Source organism: Pongo pygmaeus, chromosome 8, assembly GCF_028885625.2.
Source record: "Pongo pygmaeus isolate AG05252 chromosome 8, NHGRI_mPonPyg2-v2.0_pri, whole genome shotgun sequence".
NCBI lineage: Eukaryota > Metazoa > Chordata > Mammalia > Primates > Hominidae > Pongo > Pongo pygmaeus.
Genome location: NC_072381.2, coordinates 66,618,590 through 66,639,280, shown reverse-complemented (window position 1 = coordinate 66,639,280; position 20,691 = coordinate 66,618,590). Strand labels below are relative to the sequence as shown.

The 20,691-nt window shown below is 41.7% G+C and overlaps 1 protein-coding gene across 2 annotated transcripts in view; it reads left to right on the top strand.

The window, feature by feature from the left end:
- LRMDA (leucine rich melanocyte differentiation associated) overlaps window positions 1-20,691 on the top strand; it is a 1,127,899-nt gene that overhangs the window by 290,039 nt on the left and 817,169 nt on the right. The window contains exon 1 of one of the 2 annotated variants that reach the window (XM_063670439.1): window positions 15,701-15,869. The exons of the other annotated variant lie outside the window; for it this stretch is intronic. Coding sequence (XP_063526509.1) covers window positions 15,811-15,869 — 59 coding nt within the window. The 5' untranslated portion in view covers window positions 15,701-15,810. Of the gene's footprint in view, window positions 1-15,700; window positions 15,870-20,691 lie in introns of those variants that run through there. 2 annotated transcript variants of the gene reach the window in all.

Genomic DNA, 20,691 nt, shown 5'->3' with positions numbered 1-20,691 from the left:
CTTTCACCTTTGACGTTCCCAGTAAAGGTCACTGGTTAATTTTGCATTGTGTACTGCCTGTTTCGCTAGCTTTAGCTAGCTTTCCTCCCTTGAATAATTTTGTGAACAATGTCCCCGGCGTTCAGGTTCTAGCTTGCTTCTCTGGTATTTATCTTTGCCATCCTTCACCTGATTTTTCTCCTCTGCGGTGATGCTGTGTGCATGTTTCTGTGGGATGGAATCTCGATCAGTTAAAAAGCGTAGGAGATATGAAAGGTCAGCATGACAAATCTGTCCTCTGAGCATGTGTATGTGTGTTTGGGTAGCTGAGCTCAGCTGACCAGGGAAGACAAATAGGAATGTGAAGAGGGCTGCCTCAACAGCCTTTAAGTTAGAAACAAAATATCTATTGCATGCAATATGAGTGTTAGGGCATCATATTAGAAATTCACAAGAGTGATATTCTTGTCTTCATTTGGAAAGGTCACAGGCTTTATTTGCAGTAAGATTTGCATATGCTTATTCCTCGCTTTTATTTTCTCTTTTAAAATGTGTATTATATACCTACACTGTGTATATTTTACAGATGCTTATTTTAACCAGTAAGCATGTTCTTTAATGTGACAATGCAAAAAATATCTTCAGATATGATTTTAGCAAGTTATTTTACATAACAAAGAAGATGATAATCTGTGGGTATTTCTGTTTCCCTCAGTTATTTCCTTTTCTATTTATATTTTGTGGAGCTGAAAAAGCACATTTCTAGTGATGCTTTGAAGCTTTTCTAATTTAATTTTATTGTTGTGTACTTGTCTCCACTAAAAATGCTAATATCTGTAAGAAGCTGTGTCTTACCTTTTAGTTTGCTTCATAGATGGCTTTGTTTCCTGGAGTTACCCAATTTTGGGGAATCATCTGACTCAAATTTGCATTCAGGCCATCTTTGATTTTTTTCCCCTTAATAAAGGGAAAAAGGGAAAGAGAACATATTTTTTTTTAAGTGGCTACATTTAGCCAGGCACTGAATTATTCATTATTTCATTTAGTTTTCATAACAACCCTCTGGGGGATATTATGATCCCAATTTCACAGATGAGGAAACTGAGGTTTAGAGAGGTTCCAAACTTTGCCAGAAGATACACAGCCAGCCATCAGTGAAATGGGGATAGAAATGTTGGTTTGACTGCAAAGCCTGTGCTTTTTTCCATGACACTAAACTGCATAATCTTCCTCCTAAACACACAGCATCTCTAGCTACAGTAGAAAAGTGATCCCCAAATAACAATAACCCAGACCAAAAGTGATGAGTGCATTATATTGAAAAATGGTAGGGATTGTACATAAAACCTTACGAAATGGGCTGTCATTAAAAAATGATGTTGCCCTTGAACATTTATCATGTGCTTAGTTCTGTGCTTGATACATGGCTCTGTGTGTATGTATGTATGAAAGGTGCATATACAGAGGTGATGGACACTGGAAAACGTGGTCCACATCCTCAAGAAGGGCAGAAAAGACACATCTGAAACTTGAATGAATGGTGGAAGTTCATAAATGAAGAAGGCTGAATTACTGTGTGGATCAGGATGCAGGTACTAGGTTAGCTCAGAAGAGAGGGAGCACTGGGGAGGAGGCAATGTGATGGGAACCATGAACTTGATCTGAGCCTTAGAAAAGGGTGAGTTTCAGGTGTTCTAATATGCAGGTGGATGTGCTGTGCTTCTAGGGCTGGGAGGCTTGAAGCTTGTGTGGAGAAAGGGACTTAATGGGATGGTGGCTAATGGGGGTTGAGTGTATACTTTTGGGTAGATGGATAAGTTGGTCTGTGTGTGTGTGAAGCAAGAGTGGTGGTCTCCCCCTGCCCGTGGCAGAGTAGCCATGCTGAGCCCCTCTCATCATATCTCAGTCCTGCCCACCTTCTCTCCTCTGTGCCTCTGCATATATCACTGTCTCTGTCAGCCTCCTGCTCATCACCTTCAGGTCCAAGCTAAAAGGCTGCCTTCTCTGGGAAGTCTTTCGTGATTTCCCCATTAAGTCTCACTCCCCCAGCCCTTTCTCTTGCCACATCGCAGGACTGGTTATATTTTATAACAACTCATGCAATTGTCTCCCTTACCAGATAGGAAGCTGCCGTGAAGGGAGGACAGTTAGCAGATACTCGGGCATATAAATAGCAGAATCTTGACTGAATTAGCTAATGAATGAGTGAATGTGTTTACATTTTATTAGTTAACTAGGGAAAGCCAGGGAGTTCTATGTGTCCACTGAAATCTGAAGGAAGGTTCATTTGCTGGTGCATTGGCACAGTAGGGCCTAGTCCCCAAAGAATACAGATTTGTCATTGGATCGCCAGCTTCATCCTTCATTGTCCCCTTAGGAGTTCCTGATCTTTCTTTTGGACAACGTGAGCATATTTGGCCATTTTATCTAGACCTAGCAGGGGGCATCCTGAGATGGGAACTCTTTAAGCTAGTAGATTCTATAATTACTCAATCACCCTCAATAATTCAAATGTGACTGCTGAAACCAAGAGAGTTTAGTTTCTTGGGGTGGGAAGGGTGTGTGTATGAAAGGGTATGAAAGTGTGGGAAGGGCAGGCAAAGAAATGAGGTCATGAAAATACTAAGGTGAGGGAGTTTATGTATCTGTGCGGTATTAACTTCAAATCATGATTGAACAAGGACAGGACACTATATGTTGACCCACACCAAACAGTGATAGGATGATTCTGACATCTTGTACATCTGGCTGGGTTTTGTTGTTGTTTTTGTTGTTGTTGTTGTTTAAAGAGACAGAGTTTCACTTAGTCACTCAAGGCTGGAGTGCAGTAGCACGATCATAGCTCACTACAGCCTGGAACTCCTTTGCTAAAGCAATCCTCTCACCTCAGCCTCCCAAGTAGCTGGGACTACATGTCCACACCACCAAAGCTATTTTTTTAAATTTTTATTTGTAGAGAAGGAGTCTCTCTATGTGAACTCCTGGGCTCAAGGGATCCCCAACCCCCACCTCCCTGCCTTGCTCAGCCTCTTGAAATGTTGGTATTACAGGTGTGAGCCGCCACACGCGGCCTCTGGCTGAGTTTAATGCTTCCTAGTGCCATTCTTTTATAACACACCACTAAAAATTCCCTTTCATATTCTGTCTGAAAGCACTGTGACCATTCTTGTTGATATCCGAATTTAGTGACATGTTTCTGTTTCTTTTTCTTTTTGGATGGTATGATATGGGCTCAAGTTGCTCTATAGAGCACTGACTTTCTCTTGTTCATGTAGATCTCAAATATATCTAAACACAGATCAACAGATGCACAACGGCCACGACCCCACCATTCACCTCTTCAGTATCATGACTGATCTGTCCCTCCCGACCCTCGATGGTGTACAGACACTGGAGATCTTATTCTGGGCAGGGTGCTCTAGCACTCTGAGGACTTTTAAGGTCAGATTTCCCAGCTTCTTGATGAGCGCATCATATGAGACCAGACAAACAGGCCTGCTGCAGTCTGGATGGATTGCATCTATTGCTTTTCTCTCATCCCACTTCCTGTCTCTCATCCCACTTCCTCTCTCTCATCCCACTTCCTGTCACTCCATCATTGAAGGAAATTAAGCTGGCCTGGCCTGGGTTGCTCTTCATAGAACCTGCTGGTTGTTCCCCACACCTTGGGCTTTTTCAGGTGATTGCAAATTGATTGTCTGATGAATTATGCACAAGAGCCACAAACTTTCCTTTGGCACCTTGAGTTTTTTATATGGATCTTAAGCCTTGAACCTTTTTTTTTTGAAGAAAGAAAATTAGTTATTTTCTTTTTTCTATATAAAATTAAATATATAGGAGACTTGGGGAGTTTTTTTAAGGCTAAGCCCACCTTTGCTCATACTAATCTATACTTTTTAGCAGTTATTTTTGAGAGAGTGATTTATTTACACTGACAGCTTGTTACTTATGGTAGCTGCTGCCAGCTTCTGAAGTAATCTGATAACGTCAAAATGTGAAGGGAAGCTATAGGCTTTACCTTGACTGACTTGCTATAAATCATGTACATTGCTGGTGTCTATATGAGGATGCTTGGGTTGATACTGATGGAAATACAAATCAAATGCAACACATGGTAACTCAATTCAGAGCTGGAGATTTTGGATTAAGCCTATTGGATTCATATTTTTTAAGTGAAACAGAGCAGACATACCAGGTTTTGTTTTGAAACTTCACAACTTTCTGATATGGTAACTTCAAGGACAACACCTGCCTTTGAAATGGAAATGCAAAGAGGTGAAGTCATCATGCACCTTTGGTTCCTTTATTCATTCAACACCCATCTCTGGTTTTTAGCACTTTCTGTGTATCATTATGCCAAGGGAAAGGTATGACACTGTTTTAACTATTTATCTGTAAATGTGTTTGTCTGTGTAAGCTCCATGAGGTAGAACTTTGTCTTTCTCATCACTATATGCCCAGTGCTTAAGATAGTGCCTGGCCCACAGTAAGTGTTCAATAAATGTTTGTTGAATGAGATTAGGGAGCCCAGAGTTTGAAATTTTAGTGTTGGCAAAACCTTGAAGTCATGCCCCAGGAAGAAGAAGTCATTCCCATCTCTGGACTCACCATTAAGTCCTCTATAGTCCTTTCTGTAGATTTCTGGTAAAGCATGTTTCATACTGCAAAGTAATTGCTGATTGACACGTTGGTTTCTTCAACTCTGGCACAAACTCTGATACGACAGAAATGATGTCTGGCTAATTTTGGACTTCCCAGGGCCTGGCACATGGATGGCCCTGAATAATTGTTTGTAGTCATAATGTAACAGAATTCTTATAAAATCAACTACCTATAGCTTTGTCTTTTTACATTTTCATAATGACATTGAAAAAATCCGAAGAATATGCATTAAATTCTAACAGGGATCATTTTACCGAGTGCTATAGAAGATGATTTTTATATTATTCCTTTGGATTATCTGTATTTTCTAACTTCTTTTTTATAGTGACTAAGTATTTGTTAAATGAAATAACAGTAGAGGGAAAATTATTTAAGTTTTTTCCCCAACACTTTTACGTTACCTATGGAAAGATGAATTTGTGAGATTTTTGTGTGTGTGTAATAAATTTTTATCAGTGGGTTCAACCAAATGCATCAGGGGACTCCTTTAGTAGATGGAGCACTGACTCTCAAATGTGGCTTTGGTGTAAATCTGGATACCTAACGACTGGGTATGCTTACAGGGAGGCATGCCTATGTTTGGAAAGGAAGCATCAATTGATGCAGAAGACCAAACCATGGGCAGGAATCCTGGGGCGAGGTTCATGCTCTCCTCTAACATTTGCAGATTCTTGGGCAAGAGTACAAATGGAAGCCCCTATACCATATGTCTAAGTATTTATAAACCAAACTAACAAATGCTAAATAAAATATGCTCTGTTCTTTTATCATGACAGACATACTTTTGTTAATGAGTTGGAAGTCAATTGCAATTTAGAATTCTCCACTTCTTTGGGGAGCTGGAATGTGGCAGCATGGTGAGAGCCTCCCCTGGGTTCTTGACCATCCCCCTTCTCTGTGCAGCCCTGGCCCTCTCTTGTGTGCTGAGTATCCTCATTGCACATGTGTCTGGATGGGATGCACCACAGCCTGCATATCCAGACTGCCTATTTGTTCACAGCTCATCACGAACAGCCATCCCTTTGGACTAGAATTGCACATATTGGTTGACTTTTGTAGGATGGCTTAGTTTTGATAGAGTTCTGGATACCCACAGTGGAACTTAGAAGGTGGAGGGCACACTGTGGCATGCTCCTGGGCCCTGATGACTTCTTATCCCATGAGGAGGAGCATGCTGAAAAAAGCTGAGCTGAAAAAGGTTGAGGAGGGTCCAGGGAAGCAGTCTCCTTGCTCAGGCCTGAGAGTATATTGCTGGTGATACAGAAATGCACTGGGAAGCTAAAGGTTCATGGCTCCAAATTTAAGGACAAGCCCCATACTTCCTGAATTATAAGCCCAAAGATCACCTTAGATTTAGACCAGTGTTCGTAGTAATCCAGTGCTTTCCAATTTCAGTGTAAGAATGTCTCAGGGGTGGATGAAAATGAATATGTGGGCTATGTAATGATGAACTGCTTGTGTCCCATGTGTTAGTATGACAGCCATGCCCAGGCCTCTGCCAAGTTTCCAGCATCAAAGAGAACATGCATGGAAGGCACTTAGCACAATGGTGAGCTCTACATCATTGGTGGCTCCCATTATTGTGATTACTATTATTCTGAATTGATTCCTGTGTTTTACCATCCAAGAAAGGCCAGTTAGGTTGGGTAATTTTCTGTGGTTTGAGTGAGAATAGGGAAGGGGTTTGTATGGTTCATGTTTGCCACTGTCATATTTGTCATGCTTATCTGTCTGCAAAAGGTAAACTGTTCTCCTCCTGTAAACATGCCCTTTATCTCCTTGCCCTAACTTCATGAGCAAACTCTCTGGCCTTTCTGTATGAGTGCCACAGGTTGAGTTTTTTTTTTTTCCCCACACAGAGCAAACAAAAATGAGTGGGACTTTTTATTGAGATGATAATGTGGCCTGTTATGGAGGCAGAATGAGGGGTCATGTGTTCATTTCTTACCTTGAAGTTTGCTGCTTCTTGCCGTGCCATTGCTGGAAGGGAAAGGAAGGGGAAAGGAACCCTCTCTTCAGGAGTTAGCAGAGAGAAGGGAAGCAGTTTTCCCTCATGAGACAGACACATCTTTTAAGGTCTTGTGTCTTTAAGTAGGGTTGGAGTGGGTTGGGGGATAAAGATGTTGGGGATAATGACAGTTATCTGCATACCACTGGATTTATCTTTCTAAAGTGGTGAATGAATCATGAGGCCTAAAGGAGGTGCAGAAATGGACTTTTATTGGTAGTAGCCTACTTGGAAATAGAGAAGTTTTCTTTGAGAAGGAGGCTTCTCAAGCCCTTTCCCTTCAAGATTCTTACCTTTGCTTGGGCCTCACCCAGCTGTTTCTGCTGTGTGGGAGACACAAGGGAGATGGTTATTGGATTTGCATGTTAGTTGAGGAGCCCAAGATGGATAGGCCCTTTCTTCTGTTGCCATCTGACTGCCCAGGGCTGGAGTGTTCTGTGGTCTTCTAACTCTCCTGCTTGCTTCAAGTGTTGTATTTGGTTTGCCAAGATGATATGAACTTGGATACGCAAGAAAAAAATTAAACAATAATAGAGCTGAGTCAAAAGAGAGAAAATATCCAGTAGTTATTGAGAGAGAGAATGAAATCACACATGGGCATAGAGAAAACAACCACTGGAGCCACCATTTAGGGATGAAGCAGAGTTGTCAACTCCTGACATCACCCGCCATGTTTAGCCTCTGAGGAGGAGTGAAAAGCCACAGGGTGAGTATTCAGGAGAATTGGACTCTAGTCTGGAAATGTCACTTCCTCTCCAGGTCTCAGTCCCTACTGTTTAGACTAGACCTTTCATTTTCTTTAAGCTGTAAGAATTTGTTACTCTTAATTATATCAATATATAAGGAATTATTTGGGATTTTGAAAATAAATACATGAGTTACCATGGATTCATGCATGTGTTCATTTATTCTGTGAATGTTTATTAAGTACCTGCTCTTTGCTAGGCACAATGCTAGTTGCAGGGGACAAGGCAGACCTGGATTCCCCTCTGTGGCACCTGTCATCCTGCAGGGAGTCCTGTCCACTCAGTATATGCTAACAAGCCCAGCAGGCTGTGGTATCAGAAAATAGGATGGGAAAATAGGAGGGAGTGGCCTCCTCCTATTTTCTGTGGTATCAGAAAATAGGATGGGAAAATAGGATCAGAAAATAGGAGGGAGTGGCCATGATTGGGAGAAAAAATTGAAGAGTTTTAAGACATGTATCAAGCATTTTTGTTTTTAGTTATTTGCTCAGATTCCACATTCTTATAGAGGCCCACCCTGGTTGCTCGATTTAACACTGCAGCCTGTCCTTCTGTGATGCTCCTGATCCTCTCCTGCTGCTCTACTTTTTCTCCTTCCCTTGCCACTACCCCTTTCAGCATTCACTCTAATTTACTTATTCATGAGGATGATTGTAGATTGTCTGGCTACCTCACGCTGAAATATATGCTCACAAGAGCAGTGATCTTTGTCCTCTGTGTTCACCAGTGTATCCCAAGAACCTGCAACAGTAGCAGGCACTCAATAAACATTTATTGAATGGATTAATACGTGACTATATGACTGAGGAGTACAGTAGGGTATTGTAATGACCTTGGAAGAAACTTGGTATATTATTCAGAAAGTCAGTCCTGAGAAATTGATGGCATTAATCTACCAATGTTATAAAAGTCTTTTGTTTTGGGGGGTGTTGATGTATAATGGCAAAATGAAAAGTAGAGGGTGGCAGACCACAGCATAATCCTGCAGCTAGCTTTGCTCAGGGAATGACCTTACATGTTTTCTTGGTTAGGTTGAGTTGAGTTGAGTCAGAAATTCTTTTTATTTTTGCTCCCATGAAAAACAAACTAACAATCAGCAACAAAAACATCACATTCAGCCTAAACTTCTGGATTGGTACTGAGGGATATTCTCAATGGGGACTGCTGTGCTGTCCTGTGCACTGCCTTCTACCTAGCCATGCTGGAGGCACCTTGCTCCTGTGTTCTGGGGTGATTTGAGGCTCTGGGTTCTGTTTTCCATGGTCAAAACTTCTCTTCATCAGCCCAGAGTACATGTTTCAGATTGTTGAAATGAGTTGTTCCCACTCAAGCCTTGGGTTTGTGTGACACTGTTAATAGTCATCACCAGTCAGCAGACAGCAGAAGCCGCTATCAGCTACCCTCTCAGCAAGATATTCACGAGTCCATCCGAGTCGCCTCAGAAGCAGCATATCCTAACTCATTTTACCTACAGATCATGTGTGAGACACAGAGAGTCAGACACACACTGTTACTTATAAATTTTATTTTTACATCGGTCCACCATAAGATGCCTACACTTTAATTATGAACTTTTTATTTTTTGTGGTGGGGATGGCAGCTGGGCAAAAGGGTAAGATAGTGGGAGGAGGATGGGGCCAGAAGAAATTCTAAAGGATGGGATACATCAGCTTATTTCCCAAACTCTCCTCATTTAGTAAATGAAAGCACGTGAAAGCAGAACATTTGGCACTTTGCACCAATATTATGGTGTAAAATTATAGTTAGGAATATTGTGTAAAAACCGTAATAGTTTGCAGTTATAGCTGTGGTGAGAACAGCAGGCAAGACTATAAGCTTTAATTTATGTTGTGCTTTGGACATTTTTCAGAAACTATTTACCCATTACCTCTTAGGTCAGTGGCCTAATAATGCAACAAAGCACTTTTTGAAATTGCAGATAATTTTCAGTGCTCAGATCTCTGTGTAGTATTGATGGGGAGGGTGGTTGATTAGGACCTTGGGAATTGTGCTTGATGGGAACAATCTGGAAGGAGTGAAAAATTATTAAACACACACAGCGGGAGACGGAGGATTTACCATTGTCGTGCGGTGCTATTAATTCTCATTGCTCGGTACAGAGGCTTGATTGCATACTGTGAATACTGTTTATTGGAGAATGGGTACAATTTTGCTGCAGTTGTTGTAATGTAATACTAAATGCTAATTAGGCTTCTAACAATAATTAGAACCTCTTGCCAGACTTAGAAATAGAAACACTCAATTGAATTTACAGAAACAAAGACCTTTAAGCTATGCCAGCAGCAGCATCGGCTTCAAGAAGTTTTTTACATTTTAGTTACAGAATTGCCAGCACATCTATATATATATATATTTTTTTATGGTGTGCATAATGAGTTCATTTATGTTCTTGATAGGATTATTTTCAAAACAAGATAAAGCAAACCTCCCCCTTCAATATCAGAGGAACAAAAACTACAAACAGGTATAAACCAAATGCACCTTTGTTGCCATGCAGACGCCAACTGCCAGCTATTTAGCTATTTAATAGGGTGGGGAAGGCAGGGCTGGGATGGGGAACGTGGCTGATTTGGAGGTTAGGGCCATTCCAAATGCTTAAGGTTTTCCTAGAACCCCGCGTTGTCTCCCTTCCTTTGTATACACACACACGCACACATGCACGCACACACACACACACGCACGCACACACACGCACACATGCCTCAAATACCACCTGATTGCCAGTGTTGATTCCTTGGATCAGCTCCCTAAATTGCCTTCTTAAAGCTCAGAGTCCTGAGGGGATAAGCTCTTCTTTGGTGCTTGGCTTTGTCAACCCTTTCTAATCAACCAGGATGGCAAAACTCTCTCAGTAAAGTAAGGAGTGCGTCAGATGTGCTCAGCAATGAGAAATAATTAGCTGAAAGTTTCCCTGGCATTCCCTGAGCCTTGTGGTTTCACCCCCTTAACTGTGGCAGGAACGTTGGGCCATCCCAAGAATGTGGCCGTGGGTATCTGCAGCAGTCTGGGAGGGCCTGGGCATGTTTCTTGGCATGGGGGCAGGTTGCAGTACCATGATCTGGGTTGGTTTGGCAACGGTTGAGCAAGGCCTTTGTTGTTGGGGTATCAATGCTATATTTAATTTCCTCATCCTGTTTTGTTTTGTTTTTAAACCCAGAGATACAAAGACTTCAGCAAACCTCATTGACTCTCCCTTCACAAATACACCACATGAAACAATTGAGCACGCCTCCCTCCTTTTAATCTTAACTCAGCCTAAGTTGGCTAGCTGTTCTTCGGTGCTGATAATTAGCTGCTTGACATGATGTATCATGTTGCCCCTTAGTCTGGAATCATCATGGTAATAGAAATATAATCCTGAGCCCTGTTCTGGAACAGTCTTAAGAAAACCTGTAGTCCTCACTGCTGCACTGGTGCCAAATTTCTGGGTGAAGTGAGTTTTTACAGGTTTCACTGGTTACTGAGAAACAGGTTTTATGATGGAAACACTGGAAGCACAGTTTTGCTCCAGCCTCCAGGGTGAGGCATGGCTAACTCTAAGGAGAGAAGCAATTTCCTGATTTCTCTCTGGTTTTGGTTAGAGTGGCCATTTTTACAAGCTGTCAAGAAACGACGTTCATAGAAACTTCCACTTTTGTGTCCTTATTAATATTTCATCAGATTCATCAAACGCAGCCCCTTCCCTCATCCAAGTGTCTCTGCCTTCTAACCCCCTGGGGTAAAATTCTTCTTCTTCCTTTTTTTTTTTTTAACGTAATTTTGAGTTCCTTTCATGTTTGTTTTTGAACTTCTCCCTGTCTCCTCCTTACTAAGGAGGTAGGGCCTTTGGTGGGGCTGGCGCTGGCCCCAAATCAGCTGCGGCTTCAGGTCATCCAAGCCAGTCTCTCCTTTCAGAGGAATTGAGTCACGTTCTCTCTCTGCTACTGTTTGGTTTCACAGAGGCCTCTCCTTTCCCTGCCTCACTACTGGACTCTCTTTGTCCCGTGTAAGTTTGGTGATTTGATCAGATTCTTTCTGCCATTCTTAACTGGTGATAGTGCAGTCTAATTGTGCAACTGGGAAAAGACCAATTGTTTATAGTGATCTCCCAATTTTGCATGAAATCTTAACATTCAGGGCAGAAGACGTCATTGATAAATAAATGGCCAAAATGCCTTGACTTGGGTGGCTGATTCCTCTGTGCCCAAGAGTGCTGTGTGAGATGCTAAGTTTAGGTTTGGTCCTAATGGGGTTAAATCAAATTCCACGACTCGAGGCAAACGCCCCACGTTTGCCTGTCTTGCAGTTTATATGAAGTATGCCAGCGAAATTTCTAAGGAGGCACTGTGGGAGCATTTTTGTCTGCATTTTAGCAAATATGCTTGATTGCCAGAGGTGCTCATGTTGTGGTTTTTCCCTTCCTGAGGAGACAGTTTTTCTCGAGCTGGTCTGCCGAGAGTCTGTGAAGGATGGGGCCAGAGTGAGTCAAACGCTCTCTTTCTATTTTCTGGTTACATTTTTCTCGTTCACAAGTCAGTGGCACCTGCAAATGGAAGACTTGCTGAGGTAGCACCTGGCTGATTAGCAACTTTTGCTTGGTCCCACTCGCACACTGACCGTTAAATTACCTCCTATCAGGCCTGGGCTGTGTGGCCACTGTGAGAGGCAGGCAGAGGTCACCTCAATATGGCTGACATGTTCTGTGTTTTCCCACAGCATGTCACATGTAGCCAGTGCAGCGACTTTGACAAAGTACCGCAGGGTGACCTGGTAGTCTCGGGTCAGAGTGAGAGAAATTGGTGTTGTACTAAGATGTATGTTAATACATATATTATTTATATGGGCATTAGCGAATGCTATTGTTGCCTTAGCACAAACCCAGGCCCAGAGATTGGCCTTGGGGTTTTTGCAAGCTTACTTTACCATGTTTCTCCCCACCCCCTCCTTGCTCATGAATAATTAAAAACTTAAATTACTTGCCATGTACAAAATTCATATGCTGGGGAAAATAGCTACATGAAAATTAATTTTCTGTTCTGTGAGACTGACGGGAAATCAATTAATCTTGATGTATTATTTTATGCAGAACAGGGTGCAAGAAACTGCGGAGAGAATGGCTACAGCTGTTCTTGTTGGTCGGGCCATATATTATCGTTGGCGGGTTTGACAGCTTCTGAAGGAAATGGCTGAGGGGTATCAGGCAGGTGAATCAACTGTAAAAATTTATTGGAGGATACAAACTGTTTCCAGGGGACTGATATAAAACTCACACTTGAGAACTGAAGTATTGAATGTTTTTGTGACTGAAGCAGCTTGTCAATATTTATAGCTTTTCTCTTTGTTACATGTCCTATTTGTTTGATTAACTAGTCAGATGTTAGTGTCTGTCGGTAATTTATCTGTTGTGCCTTCTGTAGCATTTGTGATACATAAAGATTTACCACTAGATAAATAAGGCAGCACACACAATGCAATATGCGAAATAAAATGACAGAGCTGTTTACAGCATGTTACAAGTTTTATAACTCATGAGGTAGATCAGTAACTTTTGTTTACTGGTGTCACTCTTTGTTGAAACATGTCTCAATGTGTTAAATACTATGGGGGTAAATAAGGCTCTCTTAAATAAGCAGAGATTGTAATCAACACATACCTCATGGTAAATCATTTAAGAGGCTCTATAAAAACGTTTATGTACAGCCATACATAATGCATACATTTCTGAAATAAAATAAAATAAATGCGTGCTTTTAGAATAGGCTGTAGTTACATTCCTCTCCCATGCCGTCGACATCAATTTCCCCTGTAGATGATGGAGGTGTGATGTTCAGACAAATGCTGACGCAGACAGATGGGAGCTGGTGGCTGAGGGGCAGCGGCCTGGCAGGTGATGTCTCTCCAGGGTTGGGGAATGGCTCCTGGGAACACGGGTGTCTGCTTGCGGCATCACCGGTCATCACAGGCTGGTGGGGCTGGGTGGTTGTGGCTCTCAGTCTCAGGCAGTTGAGGCTGACTTTTTGTGCAGCCCTGTGTGATGTCTGGATTTAGGGAGACGCCAGGAAAGTGGATGTAGATAATGCTTTACCCAGGGCCCCTCTGTGACCACCTGTCTCTTCCCCATCTCCAGGCAACAGTGGCCACTAAGAAGTGCTAGAGTCATTGGCTTCCTAAGAAATTGGCTTGAGCACTCAGGCCCCCTTATCCCTACACAGAGAGGTGGAAACTGTACCATGTGCCTGGCTGTGTGTTCTTCAGATATCAGGCTCATGGCATTTCAGCTAAGAATCCCAACATCTGTTGATCAGCAACAGACTTGGCAAATAGTGGTGCTTAGTAAGTAGCACTTGAGACAGAGGACCTGATTTGTGATTCAATTTCTAATAATTCATAAATGACTCTATCATGAATAGCACTCAATTTGAGGGCCATTATGACACTTTGAGAGGCATAGTAAGAGTATATTGCATTGATATAGTATGGTGTACTCTTTTAGAAGCCTGTCATTCATATATATATGTATGGAATTTATGTTAATCAGGATAAGCATATATTAAGGTATGTTTAATAAGTCACAAGAAGATCTCTTACTTGGCCAGTTTGTGGGGTGGGGATGGTTTGGGATTGCTCTGTAATAGACTACCACTAGCTTAGCAGCATGAAACAACACAGTTTACTAGCTATAGGTTGGGAAACCCAGCAAGCCTGCCTGGTAAAGAGTATCAGATAGGAAACAGATAGCAAACAGCGCAAGGCTGGAATCAGGGTGTCAAAAGCCCCCGTGTATTTCTTTCTGGAGGCTCTGGCAAGAACCCACTTCCAGGCTCTGTATGTCATCAGCAGAATGCACTTCCTTTTGGCTGTAGGACTGAGGTCCCTGTTTTCTTGCTGGCTGTTGGCCAGGGCACATTCTCAGACCACGTGCCCGCCTCCATCTCAAGTGAGCAACTCTCTCTCGTGTTGACTCCTCCTTACCTTTCTGATCTCTCTGACATACCCTTCTGCCACCAGCCAGAGGATACCACTGCTTTAAAAAAAAAAGGCTCAAATGATTAGGTTACACTCACCCAGATAAGCTCCATGTCTTAAGGCTACTACCTGATTGGTAACCTTCATCTTCGGAATCCCTTTTGGCATGAAACCTCCGTAAACATGGAAGTAGGATAAGGGAGCAAGGGTTATGGGGTCATCTTAGGATTTTGTCTACCACAAGGGTATTTGGTGTGATGTTTATGCTGTGGATTTTTCAGAGCAACCACGTTCTTAATCCTTATCTTCGTGTTGGTGTCCTGCAACCTGGCCTGGAAAGAAGAGGGCCAACTCTGGGTAGGTTCCATCAACAAGCACATGTAGAGCACCTGCCGCACAGCCAACCTTCCTGTTACGGACTATTTGTTTATGTCCCCCAAATTTCTGTGTTGAACTCCTAAGCCCCAGTGTGATGGTTTTAGGAGGTGGGGCCTTTGGGGGGTGATTAGGTCATAAGGGTGAAGCTCTCATGAACGATGGGATTAGTACCCTTATAAAAGGAATCCGTGAGAGTGCTGTGAGGACAGAATGTAAAGACAGTTATCAGCAACCTAGAAGAGGGCTCACGCCAGGATCAGGCCATGCTGGCACCCTGACCAAGAACTTCCATCCTGCAGAACCATGAGAAATACGTTTCTGTTGTTTGTGAGCCACCAGTGTATGGTGCTTTGTTATAACAGCCTGTACTGACTAAGATACTTGCATTATAGGCAGGAAGTAAAAATCTCTGTAAGATGCACATTCCTTGCTCTCTCCATGTCAAAGTTTTTTCATACACATATCATGAGATTGTCAGCCAATCAAGGCATCTGAGGACAGGGGCTAAATTAAGTGGGAATTGAGTGGGAAAGTAAACCCTTGGGAGTTGAAGTAGGCAAAGGAAGGCTTCAGGAGACAAAATGGTCAGTGGGCCTTGAAGAAGGCAGATAGTTCAATAAGATGGAGAGGGAGGGGCAAGGCCATCCAGGTGGCAAAGAGCCTACTGTGTGGGGAAATAATGGGAAGTCAGATTGAGCTGCAGTGGTGAGTCCTCCCCCAACACTTGAATAGGTGTGCTGTGGGGGTGGATGGGAGGCACACTATGAAAAATACATGTGTGTTCATGATAAGCCACATGGGGACAGCCACATGTTGAAATCACATGAAGTTCCTTTTTCTTACAGAAGCCTCTGGAAGGACTCATGTCCTCCATCCCTGCCTACAGCAAGCCTTTGCCAAGGACCCTCTGCTCTTGGGGTACAGGTGAATCATTCTGAACAGTGTGAGAAGTTCTATACACAAAGTTAGAAGCCCAGCCTGCACACTGAGATTATCTGAGAAACTTGTAAAAAGGATACCAATGGTCAGGGAGTACCTCAGACCAACTCGATCAGATTTCTGGTGATTGGCATGGGGATTGGGATTGTATGGAAATGTTCTCCAGGTGACTTTAATAGCAGCTGGCCAAGGTGAGAATCGCTTTAATGTATGATTGGTATGCACAAAACATTATGTGATTAGTGCTATTCATTCTGATTAGGAGGTGACATTTGGAGTGGGGTCTTGAAAATTGGGAAGGCGTTTACCAAGTAGGCAGTGGGGGTTGGGGAATTTCAGGCAAAAGGGGAACATCATGAACAGAAGCATAAGGATGGGGAAGATTACGGTCTGTGTGGAGACGAAAGCTGCCCACAAGGGAGCGAGGGAGCTGGGAGGGGGTGGTAAGAGATGAGGTGGGAAGGATGGGTTGGGTGAACCTTGAAATAAATGTAGTTGTACTTTGTGGAAGAAAAAAAAAAAACTTTATCATCACAGCTTTGTCCTGATCCAACCTGACCTTCCCCCCAGTTAATCCGAATTACTGAGGTTTGACTCCATGTTCAGTTTCTCTGAGATTTGCTTTGATTTCTCTTAGAAGTGGAGCCGCTGTTTATTCTCCCGGTGGCTCTGTGTACACGCTCTGCCCGTGGAGTTTCCTGGGATGAGCTGTGAGTCCTCTGAGAACTGCTTCCTGTTTCGTCTGGTAACTCCTAAGCCTGCCTTTCTTTCCTACAGTCTGCATTTGTGGAAATCTGCAGTATTTGAAGTTTGGAGGAGATCAATTTTTCATCCTTTCCTTCGTGGGATAAAGAATATTTCAACCACCTCTGGAGACCAAAGAGTTCTGAGAAGTTTTGAAATAGCCTGGGAAATACACCACATGCTTCACACTTCATTTTTCTCCTCTCTCTTTCACTGTTTCACTTAATTAAAATATTGTAATGCAAGAAGGAGAGATGAGGCAAACGTTTAGAGAAGGAAGAGGAAATGGGCTCATGTTTAAACTGACTCTGAGCAAGCATGGCGATGGTAGTTTGAAAGAATTCTGAGCATGTAGGAAGGTAAACTCAAAATGTTCTTCCTGCCTGAGAAGTGATTAAAATACCTGTAAGCTCCAACACTATTGTCGTTAATGAAAACCGCGGCCAGCTTACCCCACACCCAAGCGCTCCCCCCAACCCAAAGAAAAAATTGGAACATTTTTGGGTCCAAGTTTCACAGATGTTAAGCATTTTGTGATATTACTTAGGGGGTTTCCTGAGCTGCATTAAAGCTGAACCACTAGGGTGTTGAAACAGTTGGGCCCCGTAATAAAATATACATGAAAAGGAATTGTGAAACATTGGCTGTTATGTGTTGGTGACAATTAGGTTACTATTTTAAAAAATACATATCCTGGACACATCTATGGGAGCTTTTTAGAGAATTTTGAGTAGCACTAGAGTAAAGGCGGTTGGTAATTTCTCTGGTTGCCTCTGGCAGGTGAACATAATTTAACAATACCCGTCAGATATGACAAATTGTTTTTGAGTTACATTAGGGCCTTAATAAGATCACATCTGTTCATATATCCTCCTTAACCACAGAGCCTGATTTAGAGAGGTTTCATACTGGTATGATATTGTTGTTTAAATATTTAGAGGGGTCTAGACATGTATCATAAAAGAATAGACTCTTGTGTATAAAAACACAGTCCTTTTATTCTCAGTGTTTTTGCTTTCACGGACCTTGCATCATTCTCTCTACTTGAGTGAACCACATGTTGCTTCTAGGAGCCAGAAAACATATTTTATTCCTCATCAGAGTTAGTATTTTAGAGCTGGAACAGGCCTTGGAGACCGACTTATCCAGCTCCCCTCCTTTTTAGGGTAGAAACCTGAGATGGAGACAGAAGGAGGGGACTTGTTTAGGGTTTCTCACCCCATTAGTGGCGGAACCAGAATCAGGACTTAGATCTGCCAATTTGTAGTTCGGTCATCTTTCTATTATGCTAGGTGTTCACTCGGGACCTGAAAATGTGGCCATTGAGGCACTTTGATGTGTCACTGTCCCTTAGAGGCTGCAGTCCTTTCCAGGGGACATTCTTGGCCACTGGGAGGGCCAGGCTCTTTCCTATGTATTCAGATTCAGAGCCCAGATCCTCTATATTCCTAAACTGTCTCCCTGCCTGAAGCCCTTCCTGTGCCAGCGTATTTTCTGTCACTTCCCTGCTGACATGCACAGGCACAGGCAGGTCTCTCTCCCATCTCTGACCACACTGTGCACGTCCCCACCTCTGCTCACACTGTTCCCTTCTCCTGGAATGTGTCCTTTTTGCTATGTCAGTTACTGTCATGTCCAGCATAAGCTCCATCTTATCATGACGTCTCCCAAGCCCACAGAGGTGTGTTAGGTTGAATCATATGAAATGCTGTTTTATAGGTGGAAAAGGTCAAATATTGTCAATTTTGTAAGATGCAATCTAACTGTAGATTTTTTAATACCCCCATGTTACTCATCTTCTTTTATTCATCATCATCTCTCTCTCTTTCTCTCTCTCTGTGTGTGTGTATAATATAAATTGGGGCAAAATTCACATCATATACGTAAAAAATCAGGGTGAAATTCACATAACATAATTTGTATCTTTTAATTTTTTATTATTAACTATAGTCCTCATGCTGTACTTTAGACCTCTAGACTTAGTCATTCTACATTACAGCAACTTTGTACCCTGTGCCCTATATCTTCCCATTTCTTTTGAAAATAAATTTTAAAAACAATATATTTTGGAATAATTTTAGATTTACAGAAAAGTTGCAAAGATAGTATAGAGCATTCCTGTAATTCACCTAACCTAATTTCAGTTTCTCCTAGTGTTATCGTTTCCTATCACTCTGACACCATTTGTCAAATTTAAGAAAACATTGGAACAATGTTATTGACTAAAACTCCAGACTTTATTTGGATTCCACTGGTTTTTCCATTTCTGTCCTTTTTCTGTTCCAGCAACGAATCCAGGGGCCAGAATACCACACTGCTTTTAGTTATCGTGTCTCCTTAGTTTCTGCTGGACTGTGACAATTCAGCTTTTCTTTGTTTTTTCGTGATGACCTTGACAGTCAAAATACTGGCCAGGTATTTTGTAGAATGTGCCTCAACGTGGGTTTCATATGATGTGTTATTTCATGATTAGTTTGGAGTTACAGATTTTGGGAAAAGTACCACACAGGTATCACATTATCTCAAGGGGGACATGATACCAGCCTGGCTTCTCACTGGAAATGTTAACCTCAACTACTTGGTTAAGGTATTTGTTTGGGAAGTTTCTGCACTGTGAAGTTACTGTGTTCAGCTTCTTTTCCTATTGGCATGTCACCACCAGCTAGATAAACATTTCTTCTCTTGGGAGCAGGAGCAGGCTTGGTACTTTCTGTATCTCCCATCATACCTAATGCCATGCCATGTTTTATATAGTGTAAATGCTCCACAAACATTAGGTAAGAGGTCATTACATAAATAATTCAATTTCAGACTGACAGAGGTGTTTGGCTTAAACAACTGAAACAATACAATTCCAACTCACTGAATTCTCCCTGCAACTAGTTTGGTGGTCTTGGTTCACTGCACTTAAGGGGTAAATCGTAAAACTACTTAAAATTGTTTTCGTTCAAACTACCATGAAGAAAGGATTATCTGCTGTCTTTGCTAAGATCAGAACTTCTAGTTCAGGACTCGGGAAAATCTGAGTGTAAATTAGAAAGACACACTTACACTTTTGTAGCTTCTGCTGCCTTGTAACGTGGGTGTCCCTATTTGCAGAGGCTCTTACAAATATTTGTCAGAGGGTTTGATGATTCTAGAGCTGAGGTATTGTTTAATGAATTCCTAATGGCCCCAAAGAATTACCACTGTGAATAAATTTTATTTCATCATCATAAAGATCATTTTTCAAATACTTACCTGTGCAGATGTTTCAGAGTGCATGGGTAGAGAGTGCTATTTTTAGGGGGGAGCTTATATTTTGACATGGCCCTTATGGAAGACAGAAACAATTAGGACACATCCTAAAGGAAAAGAGGGAAGAAAAAAGAATTTTTATTATATTAGAGTTGAAAACTAAAAGCTTTGGAAGTGAGAGGAGGAGGAAGAGGGAGTTGTTCTTTTATAAATTTCCTTAAACAGAGATCTTAGGGGTAGATCTTGTTGGGGTGATTCCTTTCTACTGTGATGGAGAAGTTGGTATTCTGTGATGATGATTTAACCTTGGTTCTGAAGATATCTATGGAAATTAGAATAGCTGATTTATTATTCCATTTAAAGAGCTTTTTTATTTAATCTTTTTTAATATGGGGAAAAACAGCTCTTCCATAGTATAAATTAGTTCATGCTAGTTTTTCAGTCTGAGAGTCTCATGATAGCTACACTTGCTTCATGCTTTATTATGTAATTTAATTTTTCATATCTTTTATTAGCTGTAAAGTAGGTTTAGAAAAAATAATTAGATTACGAGGTTAAGCCACAGTTAAGATAAAAATGACAGTTCAATAAAAAAAGTTGAATGTAATTCCTGTCTTCTAAAATAAAATACAGCCGCTAAGAGATTTAATTATGGTATTATTCAAATAAATTTTGCCTCTGCATTGAAAACACTCAGGAAAGAATCTCTGAGAAAAACATGTGGTTAACAAGCAAAAAAAATGTGATAACATAAAATTATAATTTATGAAATACGATAGGGACCATATTGAGAGGAAGAAGAAATAACACAATTGAGTAACTACCACTAAAGAGATAACTGGGATTACTTAAGTTACTGTGATGGTGAGACCACTATCTTTGGTCTAACTTTTTGTGTGATAAATTGTGAGTTTTCACCATTTGGGTGATCTTGGAATGCCGTATCCTTTCCTTAAAATGATCTGTAAATGATCAGATATTTTAGGGTCGTAGGGTCCTAAAATTAGACGTAGAGGAAGCTTCAGAATCTAG